Genomic DNA, 14,659 nt, shown 5'->3' with positions numbered 1-14,659 from the left:
CGCAAGTATACAGCCTGCCACCCACACACCCCCAGGCTGCAATACCATACTGCTTGCTTGCACTTGAAATTGGGCCTTTTAGGTATGTGGAGGCAGAATCTGGCCACCACATCATGGCTTCGTCGGCGGCCTGGTATCCATACTCGGTCCTGAGCCACCCCGCGGCCGGGTGTCCATAAACGGTCCCCAGCCGCCCCTATTTGTCCCGGTGCACCTTATACCCAAGCGCGCATACCAAAACATTACCTGTGCCCTCCCCAGTGCATTTAGTGGGAAGGACAGCCTAACCACAAACACGTGGAAAAGTGAATGTGGCCAGGGATGGTCCATCTCACTGACGTCTTCACACTGGGTTAATATTGTGGAAGCCGGGACACAGTTGGACACTGGGATGCAACACGTCCTCCAGACATAGAGGATTGCGGGTCCTGGGTCAATCAGGCTTCAACACAAAGTTCAGAAGGTAGACAGCAGCAGTGGTCGGCCTCCTACACAACGAGTAAATTATTCATGATCATGAGGCCATCCATCTCCTTAGCTTTCTGTTCCTTGGTATGCAAGCGCATGTATGTAGTAGCGGCTAGGCCTGAGGTGGTCTGCGTTTTGGCGCATATCCTACCTCCTCCGAGTATTGCTGGATGTTTTCCTGCTACTATCCCAGTTCTATGACTCCCGTTAAAACAAAGCTTCAGGTGATGAATGATGGATGAGATGGTGGCAAAGGAGAAAGAGCAGGAGGGACAGAGACCATTCACATCAATATCAGGCCAGTCAACAACACATGTCTTGTAGGATAGGATTCTGTACCAAAAGGAGCAGTTCGGCTACACAGTTATAGGGCATACTGTGAGTGCAATGCCTACCAAAAATTTCGAGGCACTCCAATGCCCCTTGGAAGTGACATGGAGGTCAGAGGGCCTTAACTAAATTGTTTTTTCCATTTATAGCAACTGGGTCTCCTGTACACTGTTGGCCAAAGCAGTGAATGGAAGGCTTTCCAAAAACTATGAGGAACTGCAATGCCCCTTGAAACAGACGTGGATTACAGCAAGCTAAAAACCTTCTACCCATTATTGGGGAGTTGGTCTCCCTTAGTGCTCGCCTATGCATTGAAAAGCAAAAGCTGACTAAAATTAGGAGGATATGCAATGCCCGTTGGATGAGCCGTGGAGGTTAGAGTTAATTAATAACAACATTTCAATGCCACTGGGAAGAGCTGTGGAGTTCAGAGTGGTTTAACAAGACAGTTTTAATGCCCCTTGGAAGAGACGTGGAGGTCACAGTAGCTTAATAAGACGGTTTTAATGCCCATTGGAAGAGACGTTGAGTTCAGAGTGGTTTAACAAGACGGTTTTAATGCCACTTGGAAGAGACGTGGAGGTCAGAGTGGTTTAACAAGATGGTTTTAATGCCCCATGGAAGAGAAGTGGAGGTCAGAGTTGTTTAACAAGACGGTTTTAATGCCCCTTGGAAGAGACGTGGCAGTCAGAGTAGTTTCACAAGACAGTTTTTATGCCCCTTGGAAGAGACGTGGAGGTCACAGTAGCTTAACAAGATGGTTTTAATGCCCCTTGGAAGAGACGTGGAGGTCAGAGTGGTTTAACAAGATGATTTTAATGCCCCTTGGAAGAGACTTGGAGGCCACAGTAGCTTAACAAGATGGTTTTAATGCCCCTTGGAAGAGACGTGGAAGTCACAGTAGCTTAACAAGATGGTTTTAATGCCCCTTGGAAGAGACGTGGAGGTCAGAGTGGTTTAACAAGACGGTTTTAATGCCCCTTGGAAGAGACGTGGAGGTCAGAGTGGTTTAACAAGACGGTTTTAATGCCCCTTGGAAGAGACGTGGAGGTCACAGTCGCTTAACAAGACGGTTTTAATGCCCCATGGAACAGACATGGAGGTCACAGTAGCTTAACAAGATGGTTTTAATGCCCCTTGCAGGAGACGTGGAGGTCAGAGTGATTTAACGAGATAGTTTTAATGCCCCTTGGAATAGACGTGGAGGTAAGAGTGGTTTAACAAGATGGTTTTAATGCCCCTTGTAAGAGACGTGGAGGTCACAGTAGCTTAACAAGACGGTTTTAATGCCCCTTGGAAGAGACGTGGTGGTCACAGTAGCTTAACAAGACGGTTTTAATGCCCCTTGGAAAAGACGTGGAGGTCACAGTAACTTAACAAGACGGTTTTAATGCCCCTTGCAAGAGACGTGGAGGTCACAGTAGCTTAACAAGACGGATATAATGCCCCTTGGAATAGACGCGGAGGTCAGCGTGGTTTAACAAGATGGTTTTAATGCCCCTTGGAAGAGACGTGAAGGTCACAGTAGCTTAACAAGACAGTTTTAATGCCCCTTGGAAGAGACGTGGAGGTCACAGAGGTTTAACAAGAAGGTTTTAATGCCCCTTGGAAGAGACGTGAAGGTCAGAGTGGTTTAACAAGACGGTTTTAATGCCCCTTGGAAGAGATACGGAGGTCAGAGTGGTTTAACAACATGGTGTAATGCCCCTTGGAAGAGACATGGAGGTCAGAGTGGTTTAAGAAGATAGTTTTAATGCCCGTTGGAAGAGACCTGGAGGTCACAGTTGCTTAACAAGACGGTTTTAATGCCCCTTGGAAGAGACGTGGTGGTCAGATTGGTTTAACAAGATGGTTTTATTGCCCCTTGGAAGAGACGTGGAGTTCAGAATGGTTTAACAAGACGGTTTTAATGCCCCTTGGAAGAGACGTGGAGGTCAGAGTGGTTTAACAAGATGGTTTAAATGCCCCTTGGAAGAGACGTGGAGGTCAGAGTGGTTTAACAACATGGTGTAATGCCCCTTGGAAGAGACGTGGAGGTCAGAGTTGTTTAACAAGACGGTTTTAATGCCCGTTGGAAGAGACCTGGAGGTCACAGTTGCTTAACAAGACGGTTTTAATGCCCCTTGGAAGAGACGTGGTGGTCACAGTAGCTTAACAAGACGGTTTTAATGCCCCTTGGAAAAGACGTGGAGGTCACAGTAACTTAACAAGACGGTTTTAATGCCCCTTGCAAGAGACGTGGAGGTCACAGTAGCTTAACAAGACGGTTATAATGCCCCTTGGAATAGACGCGGAGGTCAGCGTGGTTTAACAAGATGGTTTTAATGCCCCTTGGAAGAGACGTGAAGGTCACAGTAGCTTAACAAGACAGTTTTAATGCCCCTTGGAAGAGACGTGGAGGTCACAGAGGTTTAACAAGAAGGTTTTAATGCCCCTTGGAAGAGACGTGAAGGTCAGAGTGGTTTAACAAGATGGTTTTAATGCCCCTTGGAAGAGATACGGAGGTCAGAGTGGTTTAACAACATGGTGTAATGCCCCTTGGAAGAGACATGGAGGTCAGAGTGGTTTAACAAGACAGTTTTAATGCCCGTTGGAAGAGACCTGGAGGTCACAGTTGCTTAACAAGACGGTTTTAATGCCCCTTGGAAGAGACGTGGTGGTCAGATTGGTTTAACAAGATGGTTTTATTGTCCGTTGGAAGAGACGTGGAGTTCAGAATGGTTTAACAAGACGGTTTTAATGCCCCTTGGAAGAGACGTGGAGGTCAGAGTGGTTTAACAAGATGGTTTAAATGCCCCTTGGAAGAGACGTGGAGGTCAGAGTGGTTTAACAACATGGTGTAATGCCCCTTGGAAGAGACGTGGAGGTCAGAGTGGTTTAACAAGACGGTTTTAATGCCCGTTGGAAGAGACCTGGAGGTCACAGTTGCTTAACAAGACGGTTTTAATGCCCCTTGGAAGAGACGTGGTGGTCAGATTGGTTTAACAAGATGGTTTTATTGCCCCTTGGAAGAGACGTGGCGTTCAGAGTGGTTTAACAAGACGGTTTTAATGCCCCTTGGAAGAGACGTGTAGGTCACAGTAGCTTAACAAGACGGTTTTAATGCACCTTGGAAGAGACGTGGAGGTCAGAGTGGTTTAACAAGACGGTTTTAATGCCCCTTGGAAGAGACGTGACTTTCATGCAATAATTAAAAAAAAAATGACGTGGGGCTTCGCCCTATTTTTGTGTCCAGCCAAGTACAGCACGCAGGAAAGTGTTACCCCCAACCACCAGCTGCCTATTTGTACCTGGCCAGACACAACAATATAAGGAAGCACTTTTTTTTATCATTTCATGAATTTCATGAAATAATTAAAGAAAAAAATACATGGGGCCTCGTCCTATTTTTGTGTCCAGCCAGGTACAACTAGGCAGCTGGGGGCTGGAATCCGCAGCGCAGGGAGGCCCAAGCTTTCTGGGCCCCCCCCGCTTCAAACTGCAGTCCACAGCCACCCCAGAAAATGGCGCGTTCATAGAATCGCCATCTTCTTGTGCTGTACCCAACTCATCCAGGGTCCTGGTGCACTGGCTCACTGGGTAATAAAGGGGTTAGGGCCAGCTTGGTTTTATCAGCTGGCCCTAAGCCCGAAATTTATGGGGTCGCGCCAATATTAGACATGACCAACATGAATTTCTAGTAAAGTATTTAAAAAAAACACAACACTCAGAATAAAGTCCTTTAATTGAAATAAACACACAATTCTTTAATGTTCTAAATTAAACTATACTTACCATCACGCCCATTCCAGCTGATACCAATGTCTTCTGCAATGAAAGTAAAATAATAAAGCAACCTCATCCTTACCTTTTCATGGTTCCCAGGACAGCTTAAGCTCTGCTACATTCAGATGACAGGCTGGATCGTAGCCGAAAGCTGCCATCCAGCTTGCCATGCCGCAGACACTGAGAAGCGCAGGCATGCTTGTGCTCCTCAGTGTCTAGCTGTGATGGCATCCAGATGAGCCGAGTTCATGTCCAATGAACTCAGCTCACCTCATGCACGTCACTGACAGTGTGGGAGTATTCTCCTGCGCTTGCGGTGAGCGCAGGAGAATTCTCTCATGCTCACCGCATGAGCAGGAGAATTCTCCAACGCTGTCAGTGACGTGCATGAGGTGAGCTGTGTTCATTGGACATGAACTTGGCTCATCTGGATGCCGTCAAAGCCAGACACTGAGGAGCGCAAGCATGCCTGCGCTTCTCAGTATCTGCGGCATGGCAAGCTGGATGGCAGCTTTCGGCTGCGATCCAGCCTGTCATGTGAATGTAGCAGAGCTGGAGCCATCCTGGGAACCATGGAAAGGTAAGGATGAGTTTGGTTTATTATTTTATTTTTATTGCAGGAGATCGCTGGCTTCAGCTGGAATGGGCGTGATGGTAAGTATGGTTTAATTTAGAACATTAAAGAATTGTGTGTTTATTTCAATTAAAGGACTTTATTCTGGGTGTTTGTGTTTTTTTTTAACTTTGACTATGGGGTTAGTAATGGGGATGTCTTATAGACGCCTCTCCGTTACTAACCTGGGCTTGATGTCATCTGGCATTATAAGCTAACATCAACCCCAGCCCTATTACCCCACTGCCACCGCTACAGGGCAGTGGGAAGAGCGAGGCTAAGTGCAAGAATTGGTGCATCCTATGGATGCACCATTTCTCTGGGGCGGCTGACGGCTGGTGTTTCTAGCCTGGGAGGGGGCCAATATTCATGGCACCCTTCCTGGGCTATTAATATCAGCCCCCAGCTGTCTGCCTAGCCTTTGCTAGCTATTAAAATAGGGGGGACCACACGTCATTTTTTGGGGTGGTCCCCCATTTTAATAGCTGGTAAAGGCTAGGTATTCAGCTGGGGGCTGATATTAGTAGCCTGGGAAGCTCCGTGGGTATTACCCCCTTCCTAGGCTTCAAACATCTGCCCCAGCCGTGTGCTTAACCTCCGCTAGAGACTAAAATTATGGGGAACCCCACGCCATTTTTTTTTTTTTTAATAAATCCTTTATTTTAACACTAAATGACAAGTACAGTAATCAACACTATCACTGTACTTATTATATATGTGACTGACATGTTTCTATCTATCTAATCTATGTGTGATGCTCTATTCTTTCCGTTCTAAATTGTCTGATACCGGTGTATGCCGCTGATGAATTGCCGCCCGGCTTTTTTAAAAAGACAAAAAGACTATTATTTTTTTTTAAGAAATCCTTTATTTTAACACTAAATAACAAGTACAGTAACCAACACTGTCACTGTACTTATTATATATCTGACTGACATATTTCTATCTATCTAATCTATGTGTGATGCTCTATTCTTTCTGTTCTAAATTGTCGGGTACCGGTGTATGCTGCAGCTGATGAATTGACAGCCGGCTTTTTAAACAGGGGTGCATGGAAATCGGAGGGCACTAGTTTGTTCCAAGTGCCCTGCTATGTTTTTCATGCACCCTCCTATATATCCTGCCTGTCTGCCTATATATTCTGCCTGCCTGACATTTAATTGAGCACTGTTCCCATCGATTTGGGCAATTTTTGACCTTCTGCAGACCGCCCGGGGGGACCACCCGAAAATGCTCAAGTTTCCCATAGACTTACATTGGGCTCGTTGCTCTGGTCGAGCACCCGAGTATTCCAATGTGCTCAACCTGATCTTCGAGCACCCGAGCATTTTAGTGCTCGCTCATCACTAGTCCTAACGCTTCCTGCCTAGAAGGAGGGGCGCCGTGCGCCAACCACCGCTACAGTGGTAATGCACCAGCAGGGTGGGCGGCCTGGTGCCTCACAGCACCCATGCTGCAAAACTGACTCCCCATGACTCCAGACTGTGCCGCCCTACAAGTACAAAGCCACAGCAACAATGGCCGACACACTGCACCAACACCACATGAAAGGAGCATTGCTACTCACTCATATCTCAACAACACTTCTCCTTGCTGCTGGAGTCATTCTCCTTAATTAGCTCAATAAATGGTGGGGTAATTTCAAACAGAAAGACATGCCCCCAGGACCTACACCTCTTCCAATCCTGGTGAATATCATTCAGGCCAACACTTCAGAAATGCCACAGTCATTAATTAAGATAAGAATACTGTACCTGCAGCCATAAATAGCAACCTACAATTTGCTGCCAACCACACAGGGTAAAGAATGGGAACTTTCTGACACCCATTACTCAGTATTGCATTGATTTGGTCATGGAACCAGTGGAGCGGTCATTTCTCAAAGTTTTCCAGGTGCCATTTTTCTACACAACAACGCCAGGCCATGTGTTGCAGCTGCTCATGTGAACAGCCTGTGTTATTAATATTATTATTATTCATATAGCGCCATTGATTCCATGGTGCTGTATATATGAAGGGATTATATACAAAATACAGATATCTCTTACAGTAAACAAACTAACCATGATAGACTGGTACAGAGGGAAGAGGACCCTGCCCTTGCGGGCTTATATTCTACAGGAATGGGGAAGGCGACAGTAGATTGGGGGTTTGCAGCAGCTCCGGTGGTGGTGAGGAGGCAGTGTGGTCATGGCAGGCTGTAGGCTTTCTTGAAGAGATAGGTTTTCAGGTTCCGTCTGAAGGATGCAAATATGGTGGCTAATCAGATGTGTTGGGCACAGAATTCCAGAAGATGGGGGATTTTCGGAAGAAGTCATGGAGGCGGTTGCGTGAGGAACGAATAAGTGTGGAGGAGAGAAGGAGGTCTTGGCAGGACCGGAGATAACGTGAGAGAAGATATTGGGAGATTAGTTTCGAGATGTACGGAGGAGAGAGGTTATGGACGGCTTTGTAGGTCAGTGTTAGTAGTTTGAACTGGATACGCTGGGGAATAGGGAGCCAGTGAAGGGTTTTGCAAAGGGGGGTAGCAGAGGAGTAGCGAGGAGAGAGATGAACGAGTCGGGCAGCAGAGTTAAGGATGGACTGGAGGGGTGCGAGAGTGTTAGCAGGTAGGCCACAGAGGAGGATGTTGCAGTAGTCGAGGTGGGAGATGATGAGGGCATGCACAAGCAGTTTAGCAGATTGAGGGTTGAGGAAAGGACAGATTCTGGAAATATTTTTGAGCCGGATGCTACAGAGCTTGGATATGTGGTTTGAATGACAGGGCAGAGTCAAGGGTTACTCCAACTTGACAATTTTGTGATAATTTCAATAATTCCACAAATGCTAATTGAAGTTTAATGTAGATAAATGCACTATCATGCACTAGGGCAGAGGAAATAAAATGTATATTTATGTACTAAATTGTAAAACACTGGGTAAAACTCTGTAAATTCTCCCCCCCAAAGAAACTGACAAAGCTTCCTATCGAAATGCAAAGATATAAATGTAATTGTTTGGCAATTGCAAAGGGAGCTGCCAGCGGTGGGTCTTGATGACTAGCCCAACTGCATTCAGTGGCAGAACATTCCTCAGGCAGAACTTGTGCATACTCCAGACTGAACAAATTGAGATGTTTTGAAACATTTGTTTCCATTTATACATCATTTGCAGATCAGTTACATGTCTAACCATCCTGTAATTTCCACAATTCCACAGACACATCCCCCATGTGTTTTGCTCATTGTTTAGATGATTAGCTGAATGTTTACATGAGCCGAATATCTTCCTGTATAAATGGACCTTCACTCTCTGTCCACCTCTTCTGCTGTTTCTGATTGATACGCAGTTTTCTGTTACAAACTATAAATCCAAAGTACTTATATTTTGGTTGAGATAAATGGGTCAATGCTATATTAGATTTTTGAAAGTGTCCTCAGTGATCAGCAAATTTGTACAGTAGCCATAGGGCAGGGAAGGAGGCGTTTCCAGCCGCAGTATCCCCCCATCGCAGTGTCTGCTGTGAGAGGGGTGGGTGTCATGTCTGATCTCGAGAGCTCTCTGACACACAAAAATGAGAAAGCCCTCTCTGCAAGCCCTGAGAGCGGAAGTGTTGAACAATATAGCTGTAACTCAGCACTTTGCACACACCCAACCTCTTCTCACTGATTACATGTGGGAACGCTGCCCTGTATCTGGTCGTATACAAATATACAGGTCATAGTACAGACCGAGCTGTAGTCACCGGGGCTCAAGATGGCTCTGAGTATCGCAGTAACGCTTCTCATGGCTGCTGGAGTCACTCTCCTTTTTTACCTGATTAAATGGTGGGGTAGGGTCAATCAGAAGGACCTGCCCCCAGGACCTACACCTCTGCCCTTCTTGGGGAATATCCTTCAGGTCAACATTTCTGAAATACCACAGTCATTAATTAAGGTAAGAACACTGTACCTGCTGTTCAATTTCCTGAAAACAGACGACCATAACAGAAACCTGTAATCTGCTGCCAAACCCACAGGGTAAAAAAAAAAGAGGAATTTTCTGACTCTCATTGCTCGGCATTGCATTGATTTGATATTGGAACCAGTGGTACGGCCATTTCTCCAAAGTTTCTCAAAGGTTGATTTTTAACACAACAACACCAGGCTGCATGTTGCTGGTGCTACTGTGAGCAACCTGGGTGGTCTAAATATGGTACCATAGCCTGCAGGGTCTCTGGTCTTGTCTCCCATTGAGCACATCTGGGACCTAATTGATCGGCAATTACTAAAGTGCTTTCAGCATGGCAGAACATTCGTCAGACAAAACGTTCGTGCAGACAACCGTATTATCAGTCAGAGTGGCATCTGACAAAACATCAGATCACACTTGGACCAGTGATAGTCTACAAGGCCATGCACGCGTATGATTTTTTCCTCGGACAGAGCCGGTCACAGCTTGCCCAACTATGATCCGATGTTCGGATTGCACTCGGCCATGCAAGTCAATGAGTGCGTGGAAATCACCGGACTGCATGCGGATGACATCTGAGTGCAGTTTAATTTCCACGGACTGACAGACTAGAGAAGAGGTGGACATTTTTTTTCCCCATCTTCTCCTCATCAAGAGAATCGGATCATACTTTGCTCACACTCTGATCAGAGTTTGATCACAATGTGATTTGCATAATTGGGACTGTGGGACCCTAACCTAACAGTTACAAACTCACTGATAGCAGCCAAGGCTGTAAATGCTTATATTTCTGCAAGATGCTCCTACTCTATACTAAATAAATCAAGATATTTTAAACATTTTGTGATAATTTCAATAACGCTATGACTTTTCTATCTTGATATTGAAATTTGAAACGCATATATTATATATATATATATATATATATATATATATATATATATATATATATATATATATATATATACACTGCTCAAAAAAATAAAGGGAACACTCAGATAACACATCCTAGATCTGAATGAATGAAATATTCTCATTGAATACTTTGTTCTGTACAAAGTTGAATGTGCTGACAACAAAATCACACAAAAATCACCAATGGAAATCAAATTTATTAACCAATGGAGGCCTGGATTTGGAGTCACCCCCAAAATTAAAGTGGAAAAACACACTACAGGCTGATCCAACTTTGATATAATGTCATTAAAACAAGTCAAAATGAGTCTCAGTATTGTGTGTGGCCTCCACGTGCCTGTATGACCTCCCTACAACGCCTGGGCATGCTCCTGATGAGGTTGCGGATGGTCTCCTGTGGGATCTCCTCCCAGACCTGGACAAAAGCATCCGCCAACTCCTGGACAGTCTGTGGTGTAATGTGACATTGGTGGATGGAGCGAGACATGATGTCCCAGATGTGCTCAATCGGATTCAGGTCTGGGGAATGGGCGGGCCAGTCCATAGCTTCAATGCCTTCATCTTGCAGGAACTGCTGACACACTCCAGACACATGAGGTCTGGCATTGTCCTGCATTAGGAGGAGCCCAGGGCCAACCGCACCAGCATATGGTCTCACAAGGGGTCTGAGGATCTCATCTCGGTACATAATGGCAGTCAGGCTACCTCTGGCGAGCACATGGAGGGCTGTGCGGCCCTCCAAAGAAATGCCACCCCACACCATTACTGACCCACTGCCAAACCGGTCATGCTGAAGGATGTTACAGGCAGCAGATCGCTCTCCACGGCGTCTCCAGACTCTGTCACGTCTGTCACATGTGCTCAATGTGAACCTGCTTTCATCTGTGAAGAGTACAGGGCGCCAGTGGCGACTTTGCAAATTCTGGTGTTCTGTGGCAAATGCCAAGCGTCCTGCACGGTGTTGGGCTGTGAGCACAACCCCCATTTATGGACGTCGGGACCTCATACCACCCTCATGGAGTCGGTTTCTAACCGTTTGTGCAGACACATTTGTGGCCTGCTGGAGGTCATTTTGCAGGGCTCTGGCAGTGCTCCTCCTGTTCCTCCTTGCACAAAGGCGCAGGAAGCGGTCCTGCTGCTGGGTTGTTGCCCTCCTTTGGCTCCCTCCACATCTCCTGGTATCTGCTCCATGCTCTGGACACTCTGCTGACAGACACAGCTACCCTTCTTGCCACAGCTTGCACTGATGTGCCATCATGGATGAACTGCATTACCTGAGCAACTTCTGTGGGATCTACTGTAGACACTGCCTCATTCATGCTATTGTACCTCTAGGGGTGAGAGCAATGGCAAAATGAAAAAGTGACCAAAACAACAGCCAAAAAGAATGAGAACAGAGAAATGGTCTGTGGTCACCACCTGCAGAACGACTCCTTTACAGGGGGTATCTTGCTAATTGCCGATCATTTCTATCAGCTGTCTGTTCCATTTGCACAACAGCAGGAGAAATTGATTCACAATCAGTGTTATATATATTATATATAATAGGGTTGTACTCTCTCTATATACAGTACAGACCAAAAGTTTGGACACATCTTCTCATTTAAAGATTTTTCTGTATTTTCATGACTTTGAAAATTGTACATTCACACTGAAGGCATCAAAACTATGAATTAACACATGTGGAATTATATACTTAACAAAAAAGTGTGAGACAACTTAAAATATGTCTTATATTCTAGGTTCTTCAAAGTAACCAACCTTTGCTTTGATGACTGCTTTGCACACTCTTGCCATTCTCATGATGAGCTTCAAGAGGTAGTCACCGGAAATGGTCTTCTTGAAGGAGTTCCCAGGGATGCTTAGCACTTGTTGGCTTGTTGGCCCTTTTGCCTTCACTCTGCAGTCCAGCTCACCCCAAACCATCTCGATTGGGTTCAGGTCTGGTGACTGTGGAGTCCAGGTCTTCTGGCGTAGCACCCCATCACTCTCTTTCTTGGTCAAATAGCCCTTACACAGCATGGAGGTGTGTTTGGGGTCATTGTCCTGTTGAAAAATAAATGATGATCCAACTAAATGCAAACCGGATGGAATAGCATGCCGCTGCAAGACGCTGTGGTAGCCATGCTGGTTCAGTATGCCTTCAATTTTGAATAAATCCCCAACAGTGTCAACAGCAAAGCACCCCCACACCATCACACCTCCTCCTCCATGCTTCACGGTGGGAACCAGGCATGTAGAGTCCATCCGTTCACCTTTTCTGCGTCGCACATAGACACGGTGGTTGGAACCAAAGATCTCAAATTTGGACTCATCAGACCAAAGCACAGATTTCCACTGGTCTAATGTCCATTCCTTGTGTTCTTTAGCCCAAACAAGTCTCTTTTGCTTGTTGCCTGTCCTTAGCAGTGGTTTCCTAGCAGATATTTTACCATGAAGGCCTGCTGCACATAGTCTCTTAGTTGTTGTAGAGATGTGTCTGCTGCTAGAACTCTGTGTGGCATTGACCTGGTCTCTAAACTGAGTTGCTGTTAACCTGCGACTCCTGAGGCTGGTGACTAGGATAAACTTATCCTCAGAAGCAGAGGTGACTCTTGGTCTTCCTTTCCTGCGGCGGTCCTCATGTCAGCCAGTTTCTTTGTAGCGATTGATGGTTTTTGCAACTGCACTTGGGGACACTTTCAAAGTTTTCCCAATTTTTCGGACTGAGTGACCTTCATTTCTTAAAGTAATGATGGCCACTCATTTTTCTTTACTTAGTTGCTTTTTTGTTGCCATAATACAAATTCTAACAGTCTATTCAGTAGGACTATCAGCTGTGTCTCCACCTGACTTCTGCACAACACAACTGATGGTCCCAATCCCATTTATAAGGCAAGAAATCCCACTTATTAAACCTGACAGGGCACACCTGTGAAGTGAAAACAATTTCCGGTGACTACCTCTTGAAGCTCATCAAGAGAATGCCAAGAGTGTGCAAAGCAGTCATCAAAGCAAAAGGTGGCTACTTTGAAGAACCTAGAATATAAGACATATTTTCAGTTGTTTCACACTTTTTTGTTAAGTATATAATTCCACATGTGTTAATTCATAGTTTTGATGCCTTCAGTGTCAATGTACAATTTTCATAGTTATGAAAATACAGAAAAATCTTTAAATGAGAAGGTGTGTCCAAATTTTTGGTCTGTACTATATATATATATATATACTCTATGTTATTTGTTATGTTTTTTATTTTTTAGCTGAGCCAGAAATATGGACCAGTCTACACCATCTACTTAGCAAACTGTCGGACAATAATGCTGATTGGGTACGATACCGTGAAGGAAGCATTGGTGGACTGTGGAGACGCGTTTAATGATAGGGGAGACACAGGAATAGGAGATTTCTTTTTAAAGGATTTTGGTAAGTCACAAAAGTAATAGTTATCAAGAAAATGAACAATTTTGACATTTTTTTGCCAAATCACAATTGTTCTAAGAAATAAACAAATAGAAATCTTGCAATTTTCACACTGGCCACTGGGTATATCTACTCTCATGCTTCTTTAACTTTCAGGTAATGCACATGTTCATTAGCAGCAATAGACTATCTTTTCTATTGAAGCATCTAATGAGCATGTGCAAAGGGAGAGGTGGAGATGAGCTGTGACATCACCAATTATGAATTTTGGATTCTATTATATTAGCTGTGTATATAGGTGAAATCTGTCATTGTAGGGCTGTCTGTAATGATAATAATACTGCTGAAATGCCTTCGGTAAGGAACAGGAAGCATATGTCTAAAATAGCCCCAATGGCCAATATAGAATTTGCAAGGTTTCTCAGTTTTTATGGAGACTTTGGAAAAAAATAAACACTGCCAAAATTTTATATAAAAAATATATTTTACACTAAAATTATTTAAAAAGTTGGTTATTTCATGATCTTTTTAGGTAAATGAATAAGATCACAATAAGTCATCAATGATTTCAATGTGAATTAGTAAGTATTCTATAATTTATGTACAGGCCATAATGTTGTATATACATATGTACATACTGCACATGTTTTACTGTAAATGATACATATATATACAGTACGGGACCAAAAGTTTGGACACACCCTCTCATTTAAAGATTTTTGTGTATTTTCATGACTTGGAAAATTGTACATTCACACTGAAGGCATCAAAACTATGAATTAACACATGTGGAATTATATACTTAACAAAAAAAGTGTGAAACAACTTAAAATATGTCTTATATTCTAGGTTCTTTAAAGTAGCCACCTTTTGCTTTGATGATTGCTTTGCACACTCTTGGCATTCTCTTGATGAGCTTCAAGAGGTAGTCACCGGAAATGGTTTTCACTTCACAGGTGTGCCCTGTCAGGTTTAATAAGTGGGATTTCTTGCTTAATAAATGGGGTTGGGAACATCAGTTGTGTTGTGCAGAAGTCAGGTGGAGACACAGCTGATAGTCCTACTGAATAGAGTGTTAGAATTTGTATTATGGCAAGAAAAAAGCAGCTAAGTAAAGTTAAAACAAGTGGCCATCATTACTTTAAGAAATTAAGTTCATTCAGTGCGAAAAATTGGGCAAACTTTGAAAGTGTCCCCAAGTGCAGTTGCAAAAACCATCAATCGCTACAAAAAAAC

The 14,659-nt window shown here is 44.3% G+C and overlaps 1 protein-coding gene across 1 annotated transcript in view; it reads left to right on the top strand.

Moving 5' to 3' along the window:
• The first annotated feature begins 8,712 nt into the window (after positions 1-8,712).
• The window catches only part of LOC141154989 (cytochrome P450 2A4-like), a 38,200-nt gene continuing 32,253 nt past the window's right edge, over positions 8,713-14,659 (top strand). The window contains exons 1-2 of the mRNA XM_073641579.1: positions 8,713-9,091; positions 13,264-13,426. Coding sequence (XP_073497680.1) covers positions 8,912-9,091; positions 13,264-13,426 — 343 coding nt within the window. The 5' untranslated portion in view covers positions 8,713-8,911. The remainder of the gene's footprint in view (positions 9,092-13,263; positions 13,427-14,659) is intronic.

Source organism: Phyllobates terribilis, unplaced genomic scaffold, assembly GCF_046119375.1.
Source record: "Phyllobates terribilis strain yellow unplaced genomic scaffold, ASM4611937v1 Scaffold_7__3_contigs__length_470593459, whole genome shotgun sequence".
NCBI lineage: Eukaryota > Metazoa > Chordata > Amphibia > Anura > Dendrobatidae > Phyllobates > Phyllobates terribilis.
Note: the sequence above shows the minus strand (reverse complement) of the source record. Positions and strands in the feature narration are given on the sequence as shown.